Here is a 22,088-nt window from a genome sequence, read left to right on the forward strand (position 1 = left end):
TAAGCCCTGGCCTTCTCCAACGTATTGGGCTGCAGGGCCCAATCCTGCAGGGGGTCTCAGAGCCTGCCTAATGAATTGAGAACTGCACAAAGGGGGTAATGGTGATGGTGCTGCCACTCTTATAGCCTTTATCCAAGTGGTTAGAGCACTCACCCAGAATATGGGAAACCCACGTGTAATTCCCTGGTCCAATGAATATTTAATTATTCATACAAAATGGGATATCTTCAACAGGAGAAATTGAGAGCCCCACCCTTATAAACCCTGGACTAGCCCATAGCCTGGTGGTTAGGGTATGCTCCTGAGAGGTGGGAGATATGGGTTTGAATCCATGCTCCAAATCGAGCAGAGGGGCTACTGGAAATCTCTCCCTCTGTATAAGTGCTCTAACCCCTAGGCTAAAGGTCATATGGGGAGGGGCACTGTCCTCCTTTTTTGAGAGAAAGGGCTTAGGCTTCTGCAGGAGAAGGTGAATCCTGAGTAGAGACAGGCATTTAAGTCCCCTTGAGGGGCTGAGCTTAGGACCCATCCTTCAGCATTTCCTACTGGATAGCTCAGGCCACTGCCTGATCAGCTTGCTGAGTTTTGTGGATCACATTCTTAGGCATCTATCTTTCCCTACGCATTATGTACAGATCCTGGGCGCCTAACTCAGGGCTGTGGATTCTGTTAGGCAGCAGGGCACCTAAAGTTATGCATTGCAACACTGAACTTAAATCCATATTATGGACCAAGTCCAGTGACTTCTTTCATCTGGGGAGAGAACTGTATAAAACTCTTCAAGCCACTATGTTCAATGCTTTATGTGGCATCCAAGTGGAAAAACAATTAATTTAATTACAGGTTGATATGCAAAGCACTTGTGGCTTGTTCTTTCCCCATTGTGGTCTTTGGCAAGAAGCAGCTCTGACTTAAGGTGAATTGCCCTGACCAAGTTGGGATGTTTGCATGGTTCTTGTCATTCAGACAGGAGTAGTATGAATGATGCCTCACTCTCATGACCACTATCTCCCTTACGGAGCTGGAGTGTTTGTGACTGTGCTAAATGTATTAATAAACAATATATGTGTAAATATAAAAGAGTTCCTATAGAGTGTGTGTGTGTAGCAACTGTGCACATTGGGGTTCCCAACTATATAATAATTTAAATATTGGACCTCATCTTGGGACAAGAACCTGTCAACTCTCAAAGTAATAACTGGGGATTCTTAAGTAATCAATATAATTGGGCAACACTGCTCCAGGGCTAGAAGGAGAAAAAGCATGATTTGTGTAAATGTTTCTTCCCTCAGCTGTTTAAAAACATGACTCAGCCTTCCCAGAATAGCAATACATTCTTTCTTTAAACTGAAGAATAAATATCGGCATATAAAACAGCAAAAACTGCACACCATCTCAGAAACACCCGAGATGGAACTTTTTGTTATATCAGGAAAAAAAAGTATTTATCTCATCTGGAAACTACTATCGTGTTTATTCCCATACCAGTTTTGATTCAACTAAAATGATAACCACAGCTTACCTTATTAGTTTGCAATTATAAATTTTAGGCTTTCCTTTGTAAATAGACACTATTCCAAAAGAATCCTAAAAATAGTTTTGAAAAGTTGCAAGATGGCTCTGAGGACATTGCCTACCACTTGTAAATGCTTCTGAAAATAATTTATATCCCAAACTGCTTAAATATCAATTTTAAGGCTAAAATGTTACTGAACTTTTTGGGCGGGGAACTACTGTCAACACTAAAAATGCTGTTTTGTATATTAATCAGACAATAATATTTCCTTATCTAAAGTATTTCCTCAGGTCATTTTTACAGCAATGTGTGGCATGGGCCATAATCTTTAAATGGTATTGGATGAGACATTAGTTCACTTTAGGCAAGAGTACCCCCTTCTGTATTAAAACTTTCAGGGGCTTATTAAACTGGTAGAAATCTCAGCAGGGTTCACCTTGTGGAGGTTCTCCCTGGTCATTCTGCCAGATGTAAGATTTGCCCCCACCCCTACTTTCTCCATGGACCAAGCTGCAGGGCCTGCTGCCAAACCTGGAGAATCCCCAGGGATCTACATGGATTTTATGTGATCAGCTGTAAACTGAAGCCATCCATACAGAGACCCATGCCAGCCAACACCTCTGACGGCTCCTACCCTGTCCTTTGGCTGTGCAACTCCAATGGTACCCAGGATCCCACTGGCAATGGCTTTCCCTTCATTTATTGTTTATCTATTGGTTTTTAAACAATTTATCTATTGTTTTAAACAATAGATATCATAGGCAGCATATGCTTGAAGATAAGGTTGCTTGATAACATAGCATATATATGCTATGTTAATTTAGTGGGTTATTAATCATTGCACTGTATCAGAGCTATGTTGTTACCCAAGAACCACTCAATGCCCACTGGCAAGGGGGCTCCAGTAATATGTTGATTCTAGTATGTACATTCTGGTTCACCAAAGAATCTCATATGAGGTTTTAAATGAAAGCTGAGGGGACACTGATAATCAGTAGCACTGTGAAATGTATGCACAGATACTGTATAAGGAGTTATTTACACATACTAAAAATGTTTTTAAAGTCTGAATCGAGACAGTCACCAGCAGAGGTGAAAAACAGGTTTTCTTCCAGAAAGGAGGTATGAAATGTGTGTCCCGCTGTTGGAGGCTCAGATTAAGCATTGTAAGCTAACACAGTGCATGCTCATTTACATATCAAGTCCAAACATTAACAAAGATGTAACATCAATATAGAAGCAGCATACAGGAAAAACAAGCCACAGGTAGTAATCCTGTCTCTGAGGACTGACAATAAACGATGAGTGTATATGTTGAAGGCAAAGATAACACCCCCTCATCCTGCACCTAGGCAGTAAACGGTGTATTTACTTCATGAAAACAGGATCTCAGCCAACCTTGGCTGAAAATGCTGTAGAAGACTTTGGGTGAGAAACTTTAGACAGGAGGTTAAGGTTACATATAAAACAAAATCATAACATGCTTTTCAGAGACTAAACTTATATTTCCAGTATTCTTACTCATCTCCAAATATCTAGTCTTTGATGATAAACTCATTTATAATGGGGGGGGGGGGTGTCTCAGTGCTGTGGTGTTAAGCCAAGTTCTGGTCCTGAGCTGAATCTGACTATCTGGTGTGCACACTGGTCCTTTGGGGACCACAGACCTGGTATTTCTGTGAGTAGTTAGTGTAGGATTCACAGCGGAATATTTCAAAGGGACTGGAGTGAACCGATCCTTAATCTACAAGGGAAGGGCTGGTAGAGCCCAGAGGAGAGTGCTTGAGTGGCTAACAAGCTGGTGCCATTAGGGAGCTGACATTCATCTGAACACAAGCAAGATTCTCTCATGTTGGAGACAGGCGTAACAAGGTAGCTCACAGTCCTGGGTATCCTGAGAACCATCAACTATGTAGCTGACACTTTTTTTTTCTAAGAATGCTTATAAACTTGATGATATCCTTTCCACCATTTATACTGGTTTTATTTTTTGCATTTCACATATCTTGGGTTATGACACTAGTCGTATTCCTATTCTTTTTATATTTAGTTTCACTCTTTGGTTTCTGTAACACTTCAGGGCAACTGCATGCCAATCTTACACCTTTCTCAAGTGCTAAATTCAACTGAAAATATATCCAATTAAGGACATCTTAGTAATTGGAGCCCATGGAAACACTTTAGAGAAACAAAGATGCTCTCTTAGATCAGAGATTCCTAGTCTCTTCTAACAACTGTTATGAATTCCCTGGTTGGTGAGCTCTTCCAAACACACACACCTCTCAGAGAGCTTGTGTGCTGAAGAGTTCAACATGATAGCTCTCCAGGACATTTGCTGTTCATCTCGAGCTGAATTCAACTATTTGGCCCGCAGTGAAGTGTAAACTTGAAGAAAGTACTTATATTCAAATAGTCATGCAAGTAAATCAGAATAAAATTGCTGTGCAGTGATCTCCTCCTCAAGGTGACATTTTTGGTGGGTGGGTGGGGGTATGATTTTAAGTGGTGACAGCAGCTGTGTTTTGCAGCTGCCCATCTGAACTCATTATTGCTTGGCACTTTTACCATAGTGTGATTGATTTGTGCTTCTTCAATAGCTAGCCAGATACTCCAAGCAAGCATGGATGTAGGTGTTTCCATGACTCTCAGGGAATGGTAGGTATGTAGCTAGCAATATCCAAAAGGCTTTATGTCTTGACTCCTTGCACTTGTTACATGCTGTTTCTATTTAGCTCTGAATTTAATTATTTTTAGAGGTTTCTGTGACTGCACCTGGAGGTGTTTGGTTTTATCTGAATCACTCGATGTGTAGGTGCAGGCAGAGGCATTCAGTAGGCTAATAGTTTTCCTGTGTGGGAGCAAAATGAGCTAAGTGCAAATGAGGGTTTAATAGATTGGCAGGATGTGAAAAACTGCTCTGAAGCCATTACACAGGTAAATGCGTCATGACAGGAAGGACTATATTCACCCCCACCGACATGGCAGTTTTTGCCACCAGGGCCCACAATCCTGGTGTGCCCTCTTCTCCCTGGGTGAATTTAGCCTTATTCTGGAGAGAACTTTAGTTCCTGAACTACTTTAGGTGCATTCAGTGCCCTGTTCTTGGTAGACCATCCAATTACTGGCCATGTCTACTTTTTCAGGATTATGAAAATAATGAAGAGAAAAATAAATAGCTGAAAATGCATTAAGACACATCCTGCCAGGTGCATTGTTTACATAGCAGGATATTTTTCTGCTTACTGGTAAAAGATACTTACAGTAGCATCTTTAAAACCTACTTCTCTTGTTAAATATAGATATGTAGTAGTAACTTAAATAGAGATGCATAGGCAGTATAAGAAAGCATTTTAACAAGTGTAAGCAGGTCAGTATTCCTACTTGTTGATAATATAGTCATGCATTGTAATGTACTTGAGCCAGAGCACTGTAAATGCCTCATGATTCTGTCTTTACTTTTTGCATAGCTTTATCTGTTACTAAACATGAACATTATCAGTGAGTGGGTGAAGAGTAAAAAAAAAAAAACTCATGTGCCAAGATACAAGTTTGGTTTTAAACTTGATATCTTATTAAGGAACAACACTTTGTAGGGCTTCCTTTGAGGTGATACATCTTCCTACTACCTTTTGGGCCACGAGTTCAGGCTTTATCTTGATGAGGAAAATTGGTCCCTTTCTCTAGCGTTGAGTCAGGATAACATCTCTAGCTTGATTTCCATATTTTATAGTTTCCATATCCTATCACCAACCCTCTCACCATCTATACTCATGTTTCTGGAAACTAGGGTAAAATATAACCCTGTAAAAAAAACAAGCTAAAGGTGTTGTCCTGCCTCTATGCCAGGAAAAGAGTCTGTTAGAGAAACTAAACCACTTTTTGGTTCAAAACACATCTTTAAAGGCAAAACTGTACCATTAGGTACTATACTAATGACTGATCTTAGTTTTTTACTGATGTAAATAAGTCTTCATTGACTTTAGCAGATATTCACCTAGATTTACATCAGCACATGAGAGCAGAATTTGGTTCTTCATCAGATATGGAAGCAGATGATCTGCTTCACTTGAAAACAAACTGGTGTTTAGTATCATGCCAAGTTCATACAACCAACATGACATGTGCTTTATTTCTGAGTGTACATTACCTCCAATGGAGGGAGGAACCCACAGAGACTGACTGAAGTATGGATTTGGGAACTAACTTTTCATATATGTACCAAGACATTTAAAAAACTTTCTACAGGTTCTCTTCTTGCTGTTTAGTTCAAATTAATCCAAATTAGCGCTAGGTAAACTACTCACAACAATACTTCTACTAGCATATTTAGTTTTTGTTTTTTGTTTTTTTAAATTCAAGTTCTCTAGGAACAGGATTTTTTCATATTTACTTATTTGCTTTTTAAAAACGAACTAATGATTTGTGGAGATATTTCACTATATGGATTGCTTCAATAGCCACTATTGTTTTGAGCATTCATTAGTCATATTTTGGTATGTGACTGGTAGCCTAATTTGCACAGAATTCTTCTGCTCCCAAGATTCACTCTCACTCTCACATTATTTATACCAGAAATCTATTTCACAGAAATATATAGTATATGGCCATGAACAGGGGCATGAATGCACGTAGAATGCAAACACTATTGAAAGAAATTCAATTTTTAATTTAAAAAAGTGTATCATTTTTTTCCGGCTCCTGTAGGAGCCAATGAGAGTTTTTCCCCATAGGAATTGGATTGGGCCCTAGTTGCCAGGTCTAGGAATAAACTTCCCCCTCTAGGCAATTTATTCTATAATTGTACATTGCAGGGTTTCATGCACCTTCCTCTGAAGCAGCGGCTACTGACACAAGTGCAGTCACAGGATACTGAACAAGATAGAAACAACGGAAGTATCAAACCCATTGTCTTTCTATACAAGATATTAAAGCAAGTAAATAAATTGTGGGCCTAAAATAGACCCATGTAAAGAGGTACAAGTCCATTGAATTCAGTAGAATTTTGCCCATTTAAGACTTGATCCAAATTTCATTAAATTCAATGGAAATTGTTCCACTGATTTCAATGTGAGCTGGATCAGAGCCTTACAGTACAATTAAAGGTTTCAGAGTAGCAGCCATGTTAGTCTGTATTCGCAAAAAGAAAAGGAGTACTTGTGGCACCTTAGAGACTAACAAATTTATTTGAGCATAAGCTTTTGTAAGCTACAGCTGACTTCATCGAATGCATTCAGTGGAAAATACAGTGGGGAGATTTATATACATAGAGAACATGAAACAATGGGTGGTACCATACACACCGAATAGATATGTGGACACAGTTGGCAATGGGCTTTGTTGCAAAGATAGGTCCTGGGTTAGTGGTTCTGTTGTGTGGTTGCTGGTGAGTATTTGCTTCAGGTTTAGGGGGCTGTCTGTAAGCAAGGACTGGCCTGTCTCCCAAGATCTGTGAGAGTGATGGGTCGTCCTTCAGGATAGGTTGTAGATCCTTGATGATGCGTTGGAGAGGTTTTAATTGGGGGCTGAAGGTGATGACTAGTGGCGTTCTGTTGTTTTCTTTGTTGGGCCTGTCCTGTAGTAGGTGACTTCTGGGTACTCTTCTGGCTCTGTCAATCTGTTTCTTCACTTCAGCAGGTGGGTATTGTAGTTGTAAGGATGCTTGATAGAGATCTGGTAGGTGTTTGTCTCTGTCTGAGGGGTTGGAGCACATGCAGTTGTATCGTAGAGCTTGGCTGTTGCCAACTGTGCCTGCATATCTATTCAGGGGACATCACCATAGGGCCTAATCACATCAGCCACACTATCAGAGGCTCGTTCCCCTGCACATCTACCAATGTGATGTATGCCATCATGTGCCAGCAATGCCCCTCTGCCATGTACATTGGTCAAACTGGACAGTCTCTATGTAAAAGAATAAATGGACACAAATCAGATGTCAAGAATTATAACATTCAAAAACCAGTTGGAGAACACTTCAATCTCTTTGGTCTCTCGATTACTGACCTAAAAGTTGCAATTCTTCAACAAAAAAAACTTCAAAAACAGACTCCAACGAGAGACTGCTGAATTGGAATTAATTTGCAAACTGGATACAATTAACTTAGGCTTGAATAAAGACTGGGAGTGGATGGGTCATTACACAAAGTAAAACTATTTCCTCATGTTTATTCCCTCCCCCCACTGTTCCTCAGACATTCTTGTCAACTGCTGGAAATGGCCCACCTTGATTATCACTACAAAAGGTTTTTTCCCCCTGCTCTCCTGCTGGTAATAGCTCACCTTAAGTGATCACTCTCATTACAGTGTGTATGGTAACACCCATTGTTTCATGTTCTCTATGTATATAAATCTCCCCATTGTATTTTCCACTGAATGCGTCTGATGAAGTCAGCTGTAGCTCACAAAAGCTTATGCTCAAATAAATTTGTTAGTCTCTAAGGTGCCACAAGTACTCCTTTTCTTAGTACAATTAAAGTTGCCTTCATTGTCTCCTAACCTATGGAGGCAAACTTAGTTAGTTACGATGTTTTGGTTTATGTATATTATAAACAAATCTCTAACTCATCTCTAAAGAAAACAGGCTACATTTCCATCTTGGTTAAGAGATTGTTTTGGAAACTCATGGCAATTTCCTTTTTCATTCTGTTCAACATGTTGCCTGGTGTATCCAATTTCAGCAATGTGATCTGATTCAGTAGTGTTGTTACCACTTTTTCTGGGGACAAACCTACAAAAAGTAATAGCTAGTGATGATATTGTTGTAACTGGAACCCTGAGGGTAGAGGCTCAGAGCCAGACCCATAAGTCTTTTGACCACAGATCCAGAGTGGGTGGATGAGATGCTACTATTACTGCCATTTAATGTTTTGCACTTGCCTATGCTGCTTTTACACACCGTTTGGATCTAGACCTGTCCTCTCATATGCCCACGTAGCTCCTGCTGACTTAAATTGGAGCAGCACATGTCTGAGAGAAGGACTATGTCCTTTCTCAGCACTGCTTCTCCTGCCAGTGCCTTCTCCCCTTCATCCAGACTTTGTGATTATTATTATGCTTTGAGTAGCAGTTGCTTCTCAATACTGCCTTTTACAAATCCTTTTCTGCTCTTGCACCCATTAGTTTTCTTTTAATTATTACCCATTTGACATACAAGTTTAACAGAGACAAGACAGGGCCCTTCCCCCACCCTATTGAATTCAAATTTACCATCCATTTACTGGGCTTTGTGCTATCTGCACACAAATTACTCTGAGCTCACCATCAGCCACAGCTACTGTGCAGTATTAGAGGAATGGTCAGTTTATGATATAACTAGAATGTTTCAAAATCTGCCAAATTTACAAATTTTGAAGATTTTTTTTTTGACTGGAAAGTCACCCAAATTGTGTTTCAGTAGCTATAAAATTGAAGTTTTTCAACTTTTAAATATGACTTTTTTGGTTAAATTGTTTGACAACACCCACATTCCCCTCCACACCAAATGTCCGGAAATTATATTCAATAAATAATGTTGACTGAACAACCTGGACAGTTGCACTACTTTTTAAAAAAAAAAAAAAAAAAGTTTTACTATAAAATAGCCACTGGAGATAGAGATCAGTAACTCTGTCACATAGCGGTATACAACTTTGTAAAGCTCACCTGTGTCATATGACCGGGCCCAGAATACAAAGAGCAATCTTTGACCATCACCCTTATTACCACTACATTTCTGTTATCCCAGATTACTATCCTGTGCATTGATCCTGCCAACAAACTGCAACAAACAGACATATGGAGCTACAAGAACTGTGGTAGGGTGACCAGCTAGCAAGTGTGAAAAATCGGGATGGAGTGGGGGGTGATAGGTGCTTATATAAGACAAAGCCCCATATATCACAACTGTCCCTATAAAATTGGGACATCTAGTCACCCTAAACTGTGGGGACTCTGTGCTTCGTCCATGTATAAGTTCTGGTATATGCCATCTGGCTGAGTTCAAAAGACTTGCAATTGGCAGTAGTATCAGCTGGTGTGGGAATAGAGGTGAGAGCTTGCTGGAAAAAGGGAATCCTCTTCCATGGGATTTTTTTTAATCCCAAATCAGGATGAAATGTTGAAGCCACAAACCTTTTCACAGGATGGATTTAAAATTCGGTTTTGGAGAACTGAAATCAGCTCCCTGCCCTGCCCCCAAAAGGTTCCTATCAGTTTCACTTATGTAATTCACAAGAGCCTTCCAGCCTTGCTGCTGGAGAGGCAGAGATTCTGGGCATTCAATCTGATCTTGCAGCTCCAGGAGGTAGGGAGCCAAGACTCTCTGTCCCCAGAGCTAACCCTGCAGGAAAACTTTTGTCAGGTTCACTGAGAACACACTGCGTTAAGTACCGAGAGTAAAATAATTTAGGCCGGGGCAGCACAGCAAACTTATGTTTACAAACAGTGGCATGGGCTCTTTAATATCCAGTGAAGGCCAATTCAATGGAATCTTGGGCCTCCAGTGAAACCATTAGATTGGGAGAAGGATAGTGTTAGTGTTATCCAAACTCCCCAGCCATGCCAAGGTGGAGATACAGCAGAAAACAATGCATAAATAACTGGCATGTACATATGTGAAAATACATTTACAATAGTGAATGGAGTTTCCCTATTAAACAGGAACAGGGAATCTGTGATATATGCCGGCAATAAAAAGGGTGAGCTCCTGATTCTCCGGAGGCTCAAATTTGTCACCATGGAGCTCTCAGGTAGCATGAAGCAGCTTATGCTCTTCATCATATGGCACTGGAAAACAGCCAGCAGACATCACTCCATAAGCTGGTGAGCTGCTATGGCTTGATACCACTGTCTGATCAGCGCACTATCCATAGAGGGCTGACCAGACCCAATAGGCTCTGCAGTAAATCAGAGACTTTATACCTATCAGACCCCTTCACTATGAGAGAGCGCACTCATGTGTGCCTTCATCAATGCCCATCCCTTCACTATGAGAGAGCGCACTCATGTGTGCCTTCATCAATGCCCGTTACTAATCATAATACACTTTGTTAGTGAATCATTAAAATAAAAAAAAAAAAAAAGCATTAGGAAGGTGGTATTAGTGAATCCCCATAAAGAAGTAGAAATCTCCTCCTCATCCTATTATTGCTACAATTAAGTAGTCATTCTGTGACTCTGGATATTTTACTACCTGCTCTTCTAAAAGTTCAAAATGGTTTAAGTATCATGAATACAAAAGCAAAACTATTTTTCTGCATAAAAGGAAGAGCATTCCCATTACAACTACAAACTTCACATCATGCTAGTGGAACATCATCATAATGTTGAACTAGTGAATCACAATATTTTAATAGCCTGAACATCATGTAAAAGATCCTTCTTCTTGCAAAGGAAGGAAGCAAAAACTCCATAGCATACTTTTAGTTGCCTATGGTCTCTGAACAGTAGCCAATAAAAATAGTTAGATTTAAAAAAAAAATCTATTTTCTTTTCATAGGTAATCTGTAATCTTATCTCATAAAAATGACAGCCTTTATGGACTAATGAGGCAGGTTATGTATTGCAGAGAATCTGTTAAGATTTCTTAAGTACTAAATATGGCTTTCAATCATGTTCAGGTATTGTAATGCATCTTACCAAGTTAAGTGAAGCCACCATAAATAATTTATATCAATAATGCACATATAAATTTACCCCAATGCTTAAAGCATAGCATAGTTGTCCAGAATAACTCTGCATTGAACATTATGCATTTTGCATTATTGTGCAAAAATAATGAATAAAGATACCACTTGAATATTTTTATTATGTTCCGTTATCCTTTGGGTAAAGCCATCAAAGGGAGCCCAGAGAGAAATAAAGGACAGCATGATACTTTACAGCTATATAGCACCATTAATCTTTGAGAACACCAAATCCCTTCTCTAACTATACACACAAGTTCAGCAATAAGATGTAGCCACCTGTTAGATGGACAATAGCAGCCAGGTAGGCGACTGGTGTTCAACAAACTGCAGAAGTTACACTACAGCCTTATGCTATGCAATCTTTATTATCCATATTTTTAAGGTCTCTTTGGAAACATCTCATCCTGTTTCCAAGCTTGTGACCCCTAGAAGAGTTTAATTAAAGGCAATGACACATTTTAGGTAGGAGGAAAAAAAGTCAGGCAAACCCAAACATACAATCAAATTCTAGTACCACTTAAATGCATTACACCTGGGGAGTTCTGTGAAAACCAAGGGCAACAGAATCCTCCTCATAGGACCATATACACAAGCCTTCACAGCCTCTTCTATACTCTTATGTTACAGGGTATGCAAATGGAGAAGTTAGACAAAAACATAAAATACTGTTGATGGCAGACTGCAACATAACACTATTTTATTACTCAGAATAACCCACAAGAACCCCTAAACAGGGAACACACTGCTTTGTTTCTCTCTAAAACAAAGAGGTACAACTTATTTCATCTCTTATGGGGCTGGCTTTCTGCATTCTGACTGTGGCTCCCAGGCTACACACTTCATTACAGAACCTCCTAGCCTGCAAGCAGGGCCAGTTCTGTGTATTCCACAGGCATCAGTAGTGGCTGCATTATCCCCACCTGAGCGGGTTTGTCATAATTCAATTACACAGGTACATTGGCCCCATTCCCCTCATCCGCTGACCTGACCTCCTCCCCAATCCTTCCCTGTGCATTGCCATGGAGAAAGCCAGGGTAAAGCATGCTTGATGGCTTGCAAAGTCTATATAGCCCTCTGCATGGCCTCTCTGATCTGCCTCCATATGCAGCTGAATGCTGGTAGTTCTGTTGCCTTTTGGGCTTTATTAGAGTGTTATGAGGTGGAAAGAATTTGGTCTGCAGTGATTAAATAATCTGGTGTCTTGAGATGAATCCATAAGCAACCTGCAATTATTTATTCAGGGATAAAGATGCATCAAACCATAGAACATGTCATGTATTGTTGGCAATAGTGGCACGTGGTTGGACAACTACCTGTCTCTCAGCAGAGGCTGTTCGTTACTGCTTGATAATATTGGCGAGAATATTAATGAAGCTGGCATCTCCTCAATGCCTTGTGAGTGTACTCCCTCTGCCCCTCACCATATGCTGCCCTATTGAAATGTGGACTTTCTAGCCTCTCCAAAAAAACATAGCTAATACGAACAAAAAATACAGAAATAAAGATTTTTTTTCCTCCTTCACTGCCTCAATGATGATGAGCACAATGCCTGGGATCTTAGACCCCAAGACATGGGATTCTGTAGGGCAGGTGTGTACTCACACAGAGCAGGCTGCAGAATACAAGCCTTAATTCATCTTACAGGAAAGTCAGGACTTAAGTGCTGCGCCGTGCCCTTGGAATGCGTTCTGTGGAGATTTTGTGTTGTAGCCTGTTACCCAGAGCCAGCAGTCTCCGTTTTATTCTGGCACCTGTGGCACTGCAACATCTTCTGGATGCAAGTCTTCTCTTTCTTTAACCTTTAAAGTGTAAATCATCCCATGTTCACCGTATTTCACCTCCTTGGTTGGTTTACTTGACTAAACAGTCTACTGAGCCTTCAAGTAGTGCTGGTCACTGGTGGTACTTGCAGTACGTTGCTCTCCTACAGCTGGCTCAGACAGGTCAACTTGCAAGAAGGATGTTAAAGGACTAAGTGTCAATGAGCTCTGAACTTAGACATGCGATATCGGTCCTACCGGGATAATGATGGTCCTTCTCCCCTCTTTCTCCTGCCTTTTCCCAAAGGCCAGATTCTGCCACCCTTATTCACGTTGGCCCTGATCCAACAGCGATAACCCCAGGGGCAGACTCATGCCTCCACCTGGGGCAAAATCTGACCTTAAAACATTATTTTGCTGTTTTAATTGAGTGTAGGTTTTTAACGGGTTATGATTAGAATACTTTTTATGTTCACTTCAGCTAAACCTTATTTTCTCAAAAGTTAGTTATGCAGAATTTTGCTGAGCTACTGAAAAAAGTCTATTTTAAAAAATGTAAACAGCCAGTATTAGATCTGAAATGCATAGCAACACCTAAGCAAACAAAGCCAGGATATTTTCCCAGGCTACAACTATTTTATTCTCCTTGTTTAGGCTTTTACCCCCCAAGAACAAAGAACCCAGTTGTTGATAGCATTGTGATAGTAGGTCTTTCTCCTAGACCCCTATCCCAACATCTATATTTTATTAATGTGCTCAGAGCCACTGTTTAACAGAAGAGCTGCTGGAAGCTGTTAGAAAAGCAGGAAACAGTAAGAGAGTGGTAACGCGCTGGGTGTTAACTCTGTTTCATAATCACACTGTTTGGAGCATCATAATACTTTTCAGTGCCTCTTTATTTTCCTCACTCTGGCACCTTTAGAAAGTGAGGCATGGGTGTTTATAAAACCTTCCATCACATGAGATAGGTAATATATACAAGCAACACTTATGTGTTGGGAATCCTCAGGTCAGTGTTGCCTTCGGCACTTGGCATCAGAAATAGTGTCATCAGTTTCAAAATGTTGCCTACAGATCTTAAGTGTGTTTCTCAGGAGACATAGGAGTGAAATATTTGGTCCATACCTGTTCTTTGTCCCCTGAAATTGCATGTCACCTTCCAAAGGTGGCAAAATTGGATATAAAACACTAATGGCAGAAAGTTGAGAAATTCATTCTCTTGTGCCCGTTGTAACAAGTTCCCCTCTGTATTCTATAGGTGAGTGGGAAATTTGTGTTACCAGCTTTTAATATAAAAGCCAGAGTTTAAAGTGCAGTTTTGATCTAGTTTCCCCACTCATAACTTGATCATCTTTAGCTGGTGGTCTTTCATCTCTTCATGTCAGAATCCCCTTTCTTGTCACCTTAACTTTTTTGGCCATAACTGATTTTTTTTTCCCCCCTCTATTACTTGTGCATTCTGTGACCAGCCAGTGAAATCAATGAGATCTCCCTGAATAAAGGGGGCTGGCCAGCAGCCCACACATACACACCATCAATGTTGTATTACCTTTCATTTGCTTTTTTATCTTTGGGATTTAGATGGTCACTTCATTAAGATAAGGGAAAACTGGTGTGACAACGTGGGAAGTGTCTGTACAATTTATGAATTCTGCTTCATATTATGAGTTATTTCTATATCACTGAATGTCCCTATGTAAATGTGGAATCCACCATTTGCTGGCAGGACCTACAACAAGGCTGCACTACACTAAGGACAATGGGTAATACTTAATTTCAATGACTGTGCTTTGACTGGACTGTAGATATATTTGGAGGGTGAAAAATTGTTCTCCTTAAGCTCAGTGGATAGTCAATGGGCTTAAATTGCAGCAAGAGAGGTTTAAGTTGGACATTAGGAAAAAACTTCCTGTTAGGGCAGTTAAGCACTAAAACAAATTGTCAAGGGAAGTTGTGGAATCTCAATCACTGGAGGTTTAAGAACAGGTTATGCAAACACCTGTCAGGAAGGATCTAGTTTATTGTTCACTCCTGCTGTGAGTGAAGTGGACTGGACTAGATGACCTCTTGAGGTGCCTTCCAATCCTACACGTCTATGATTCTATGTGCTAAGGGTGTTACCTTCTCCAAGCTGGAACAACTTCCTTCTCTTGTCTGGGAGAATTAAGTGGAAAGAATGAATATTCCCTGACTAAGACAGAGAAACAAGAGGTTATAGAAGGACTCCTGGGAAAGGTATGGGGAGATACAGGAAGTTTGGGCAGGAGAGGAGAAGGGGACAGACCAGCCAAACTGGAGAAGAAGGATCCACACGTTAGCACACAAGTTGGATGCTACTGCACCTGAAAGATGTTGGAGAGCTGCAGACAACCATTGCCCCAGCCAAACAATGCTCTGGAGTGGTGAGGAAAGAAGCAGGGAAATGCATGTAGGGTTTAAAGTTTGTAGTAGATGTGTATTTCTCCTGTGACTAAGTAATGAGCAATAGTGTGTTTGAGTCTTGTGTAAACTTTGTGTTACACCTCATCACATGCCCCTTGCAGAGGTAACTCAAAAGGCTCATGGTTTTGGGTGGACTTCTAGGAGTGGGTGGGGTGGTGTCAAAGGAATCAGCAGTGGTACTAGGGACTGGGCAGTTGGACTGCATGGCTGAAAATCTCAGGTGGGGGAGATAGATAGAAGGGGCATGAGTGTGCTTAGAGGCCCAAAAAGTAGGGAGAGTGTCTGTGCTCTGTTCAGCCTCTGGAGGCTTAAAACATCTGGGATCCAGTAGCTGGTTTCCCTCACATCAGTCAAGTACATGGCCCAGAGAGGTGATGGTCATGCCTTTGGCTCACATATCCAACACTATGTTGAGGTAAGTGTTTAGATTGGAGAGAGCACTTCCATTCTCTGGTCCAAATCCTGGAAACATGCCCATGCTTCACTTTATACCTCTGAGTATTCCCATTGGAAGTGTTTCAAGGACTGAGATCAAAAACCCTATTTTCAAACTGCAATAAGTTTTTCTGACCAAGTGATCTCATTGTCATTACTCCTGTGATATTGTTCCCTCAGCTTCAATATGCTCTTGTATATGGAGCAGCTTGAAGTTTCAGTGCAGTTTTATTAGTATGATTTGTGAAAGTTTATCCAATTTCTGATGATCAGCAGTTTACATTAAAGGCTTAATCCTGCTCCCGATAAATTCCTTTGGGTCTTCATTATAAACCACTGTCCAAGTGAAGCAAGATTGGGCTCTAGGGACTAGATTCACAAAAGGACATAAGTGCCTGAATCCCAGGCCCCAACACTCTCCCCCGCCCCCCCCACCAGCTGCCTCCCAAGTCCTGTAGGTGCTCCACACCTAAACTTTTGAAGTAAAAGTTCCTTAGGTGCCTACACTTGTCTCTGAGGATGTGCACTGCAGCCTCACTCAAAGTATCTGGATACTCAGCCCCAGCTCATTTGTCCACCCAAATTGCCTGAGTCCCAATCCAATAAGCATGCTCAAACCTTACCATGCAGATTGAGCCAGTAGAAGGCAGGAAGAGGACTTCCCTTATAACTTTTAGCCTGGTGGGGATGGGGGAGGGAAAGAGAGCAAGACATTTAGTAGTTTGGGCACTCACCTGGGATGTCAGAACCCTGGTCATTCGGGGGGAGAAGAGAAGAGCGAGAATGTATGCATGTAAGTTTTGAGGAGGAGTCTGCAGCTTGGTGGTTAGAGCACTCACCTGGGAGGTAGGCAACCCAGGATCGACTCCTTCTGCTCCAATGACTTTAAAATTATTTATCCACATGGAACAGTTTCAGCAAGACAGATTTCAGGAGCAACACATCAGAATAGCCCAGTGGGTAGGGCACTCAGCGGAGAGGTGCCAGATCATTGTTCAACTCCCATCTCCTCCTTCAGGTGGAAGAGGAATTGGAACCATGGGGTCTCACATCCCAGGTAAGTACCTGGGTTAAAAGTTTGAGGACAGAGGATTGTTGTTTTTTGTCCTCTTGGCATTAGGTGCCTATACCATTTTGCAACAGGCCAAAGGGGAGGTTTGCAGCTGAGAATCACAAGCTGAGGATTCACCTCGTTGGCACATGAATTTAAGTGCTGAATTCCCTGTGAGAAGTGGGGCTTAGGTTATACTTATTACCTTGGCATATCCCACTAGTTAACTTAGGCAGGGAGCTACCTTAACATACTGGGTTTTCTGAATACCATTCTGAGGTGCCACTCCTCCCCCTTCTCCCCTCCCCCCCCCCCCACACACAATTCAGTGTACTGGGAACATATGTGACTAACCCAGTGATTTTCTAGGACTCTAAAAGAAATGTGTAGTGACACTCAGTATTGCCATGCCTAAGTTCCTTTGTGAATCTAGCCCTCTATTTCTCACCTTGCTTTTATTTTGCTTAAGTTATTGGTAGGAGAAATGGAAGGGTAACAGATTTACATACACTTATTCAGTCACTGCTATTTACATTCTGGAATACATTTATCTACTAGTGTTGCTAGGCAAAGTTGTCAGCAGATTATTTTGAACTCAGAGACTGTCTCAAATATTATGGAATACCTTAAAGCAAATGTAATTTATCTGAAATATGGAGACTAAAATTTAAAAGTGATTATCTAAAACTCATTTTCCATAAGAAGGTTAGGTACCTGAAACATACATGCAGACTTTTTAAAAAAAAAAAAAAATCCAGGAAATCTCTTGGTTTTTAAGAGAATTTGCGGATATTTAAAAAAATGTTTTCAAAAATTGGGGATTTTTCACACCACTGACTCACATAAGTATGTCAGCCATTCTAACTTAGTATTGACCAGGCTAAGATCTCTTATTTACTGAGAGTCCAAATTCCTACCGGACTAGGAGGTAGAGGAACATTATAACTAATGTATTAAACTCTAAAATTCTTTTTTCTACATCAACATGTTGTACCTTGAAAAGTTGAATATCCCACCATCTTCCAGGCCTAGACAAGCAAGCTGTGTGTCCCAATATCCAGTAAGATAAATCTTGCATGGGTAGCCCTGAAGGAACATGACTTTTTCATTATTAATTATTATTATTATTAAACCCAATATTAGAAATGGGCTGGATATCTCCCGTTCTGGGCCTCTGACATTTGCACACCTCCTAAGTGTGCAACACAGGCCCTGAATAGGACTTCCTGTCTGACTTTACCTATCCGATGATTTTTGTCCGGCCCTTAAACACCCAAAGGATGGCATTTTTTCTTCAAAATGTATCCTCCACACACTGTGTATGCAAGGCACGATCTTGCACACAAATCTAGAATTGCATGACATACCACAAATGTCACAGCACATTACTTTCCTCAGACCAGTGTTTTGTTTTGTTTTTTGAGGAGATGGGATATCACAATTGGTGGAAAAGTGTTTTATTGATAGCCACAATTTACATGGATTAAAATATATGTTTGAAGTTGCTCCATCAGAGATTTTGAATGTTAAAACTAATCATGGGGTGATGGATTGGCAGGCAAAAAGCAAGTGAAACAATCAAAGGTGCAGGAGGAATGCAATCACATGGCTCTAATTTATCACATACAAGCTGACAGATAGCAAAAGGTGCCTTTAAAAAATGTGCTATTTTTTAAGTTTCCTCCATTTCTAGCTGCATTCTCCATTAGAGAGAGAAGGAAGAATGCTGGAAATAGTAAACTCTTTCAAAGTAGTACTGATTTTTAAGTGTGTCCATCATGACAGTTGTGTTCTTTAAAACTTTCCTTTTAGCATGTTACTGATATTCATGGTAATATCAATATTCTATAGTTAAAGTGAGGCATTAGCATAAATATTGGTACATGGCAGTTTTTAAAGGGCTTACAATGCTTAGAGTATGGAACGGAACTCAGAATTGTGTTCTGGTCCCTACTTTGTCATAAATTTGCTGGGGAACACTGAGTAAATTATTTAACCTTTCTGTATTTCTTTATACCTTTTTTACCTCTAAAATAGGTAGGAAAACACTTGCTTACGTCCTAGAGTTACAGTGTACTAATGTTAACTAATCTCTGTTTGAGATCCTTCAGTGAAAGCTTCTATTGAATGTAAGTGGAAAAAAGTAAAGGAAAAATAAGTTGTAGACATTTTTACACTGTTTCAATAATGAGTAATTTCCTGTGTTTGACACTTACTGTCAAATTTTATGGTTGAGTCTATATTACTCAGATATTGCAGGTACTAAAGTGATAAACATTTTGAATTTAATTATACTTCACAACTGTCCTTTAATAATCCTCACTTTACAGAACATACAATTTCTTCACCATCCATCAGACATAAACTGTGTAATAGAGGAGGTCATGAAAGCTTATGTGCGCCATCAGATCTCCTATACCAACAGTGACTGCTTACTCAAGAATTCACTGCAGCATTCCATACCATTGTGCAATCCTTCATTTCTTTGACAAGAACTACAAAGGGACGAAAGTAATATTGAAGTGATCAAAGGGAAGCTGCCTTTAACGAGCACACATGGAGTTCTGTCATAACAAATTACCACCCTGTGATGCTCAAGATTAATTGTGCTGCCACTTGTTGTATGGGAGTACAGTAATATAAGCCAAGCAAGCATAATACAAGACTGTCTGTAAAATTAGTAAATTTCTTTAATTTCATATTTATCACTGTGTGCCAGATGTGACAACACTTAGAATCATAGAATCATAGAATATCAGGGTTGGAAGGGACCCCAGAAGGTCATCTAGTCCAACCCCCTGCTCAAAGCAGGACCAATTCCCAGTTAAATCATCCCAGCCAGGGCTTTGTCAAGCCTGACCTTAAAAACCTCTAAGGAAGGAGATTCTACCACCTCCCTAGGTAACGCATTCCAGTGTTTCACCACCCTCTTAGTGAAAAAGTTTTTCCTAATATCCAATCTAAACCTCCCCCACTGCAACTTGAGACCATTACTCCTCGTTCTGTCATCTGCTACCATTGAGAACAGTCTAGAGCCATCCTCTTTGGAACCCCCTTTCAGGTAGTTGAAAGCAGCTATCAAATCCCCCCTCATTCTTCTCTTCTGCAGGCTAAACAATCCCAGCTCCCTCAGCCTCTCCTCATAACTCATGTGTTCCAGTCCCCTAATCATTTTTGTTGCCCTTCGCTGGACTCTCTCCAATTTATCCACATCCTTCTTGAAGTGTGGGGCCCAAAACTGGACACAGTACTCCAGATGAGGCCTCACCAATGTCGAATAGAGGGGAACGATCACGTCCCTCGATCTGCTGGCTATGCCCCTACTTATACATCCCAAAATGCCATTGGCCTTCTTGGCAACAAGGGCACACTGCTGACTCATATCCAGCTTCTCGTCCACTGTCACCCCTAGGTCCTTTTCTGCAGAACTGCTGCCTAGCCATTCGGTCCCTAGTCTGTAGCTGTGCATTGGGTTCTTCCGTCCTAAGTGCAGGACCCTGCACTTATCCTTATTGAACCTCATCAGATTCCTTTTGGCCCAATCTTCCAATTGGTCTAGGTCCTTCTGTATCCTATCCCTCCCCTCCAGCGTATCTACCACTCCTCCCAGTTTAGTATCATCTGCAAATTTGCTGAGAGTGCAATCCACACCATCCTCCAGATCATTTATGAAGATATTGAATAAAACCGGCCCCAGGACCGACCCTTGGGGCACTCCACTTGATACCGGCTGCCAACTAGACATGGCGCCATTGATCACTACCCGTTGAGCCCGACAATTTAGCCAGCTTTCTACCCACCTTATAGTGCATTCATCCAGCCCATACTTCCTTAACTTGCTGACAAGAATACTATGGGAGACCGTGTCAAAAGCTTTGCTAAAGTCAAGAAACAATACATCCACTGCTTTCCCTTCATCCACAGAACCAGTAATCTCATCATAAAAGGCGATTAGATTAGTCAGGCATGACCTTCCCTTGGTGAATCCATGCTGGCTGTTCCTGATCACTTTCCTCTCATGCAAGTGCTTCAGGATTGATTCTTTGAGGACCTGCTCCATGATTTTTCCAGGGACTGAGGTGAGGCTGACTGGCCTGTAGTGTCCTGAATTATAATAGATCATATACAGTCTTGGTTCAGTTCAGCGTCAATGAGCCTATGCAAGCTGACAAGCCATAAGGTGTACAAATTAGAATAAATTTGTGCCAATATGCAACATATTATAACCAGCTTTAAAGAGTCTCTCTCTTTTGTATATCACACTTGTTCATGAATTACACCAGTGTGTTATTCATTATGCCAATGTTGAGGACCTGTACTCTTTTATTTGAGGTATTTTGCCCATGGTGGTGTTTAGGAGTATTTCAATTATGTCCCTATTTACAATTAGTGAGGAATGATATCTGACTCCTAGAGATAGGCCTGATCAGCAAAGTTCAGATCTCAATCCAAACTTTAAAGTTTAGGGAATGTTGAAGTTGGACCCAGGATTTTGGGTCAGGTTAATGTATGAATTACAGTATTTAAACCAGGATTAAAACTCAGGAATCCATGCTCCCAGCCCTATGCTCAGACCTCAGATGAAAGTTATGTAACGATGTGGTTTAGACTATATATTAGCATAGTAAGTAAATATTTGAAACACTATATCAACAGTTTAAAGAAAAATGCTAAAACTTGGATTGTGATGCTTTGATTTACTTGAGGCTCACCTTCTGATGGGATGACTACATTGCATCTGATCTTTCAAGTTGGAGGAAATACATCTAGGTAACCAGTCAAATGATAGACTATGGAGATAAATTTAAGAATTACATAAAGGATATTTCCAGGGTGGGATTTTCAAAAGCACTCAGAGGTTACCTACCTCCAACTTCAGTGAGAGTTCTACCATTGCTGAAGGGGAGAAGTGCTAGGCCAAGAGTGAGTGTTTTTGAAAATCCTACTCCCATGGGCTAGTGAGCCTGAGTACATTGGTTTTATAAGGTGGTAGTTTCTCTCTCCTACATGATTTTGCATTTAATCAGTATAATGGAGCTAGAGATCCTAAGGGGTCTATTCTGATCCCTAGGAGAAGAAAGGCAATAATTTGGAAGAGTACTCCGGAGGTGTCATAAATATAAAGGGAAGGGTAAACACCTTTAAATCCCTCCTGGCCAGAGGAAAAACCCTTTCACCTGTAAAGGGTTAAGAAGCTAAGACAACCTCGCTGGCACATG

At 40.7% G+C, this 22,088-nt stretch overlaps 1 protein-coding gene and 1 long non-coding RNA gene across 8 annotated transcripts in view; one reads left to right on the forward strand and one right to left on the reverse strand.

Annotated features, from left to right (window-relative positions):
• Window positions 1-22,088, forward strand: part of LOC311519794 (uncharacterized protein) — a 202,579-nt gene that overhangs the window by 115,395 nt on the left and 65,096 nt on the right. Inside the window, exon 3 of one of the 7 annotated variants that reach the window (XM_084626728.1) lies at window positions 9,240-9,309. The exons of the other annotated variants lie outside the window; for them this stretch is intronic. Within the exon in view, the coding sequence (XP_084482854.1) occupies window positions 9,240-9,309 (70 nt within the window). The remainder of the gene's footprint in view (window positions 1-9,239; window positions 9,310-22,088) is intronic. 7 annotated transcript variants of the gene reach the window in all.
• The window catches only part of LOC311519797, a 176,309-nt gene that overhangs the window by 15,212 nt on the left and 139,009 nt on the right, over window positions 1-22,088 (reverse strand). The gene's annotated exons all lie outside the window — the stretch shown is intronic.

The sequence above is a fragment of the Lepidochelys olivacea genome (assembly GCF_965140295.1).
Source record: "Lepidochelys olivacea isolate rLepOli2 genome assembly, chromosome: 4".
NCBI lineage: Eukaryota > Metazoa > Chordata > Testudines > Cheloniidae > Lepidochelys > Lepidochelys olivacea.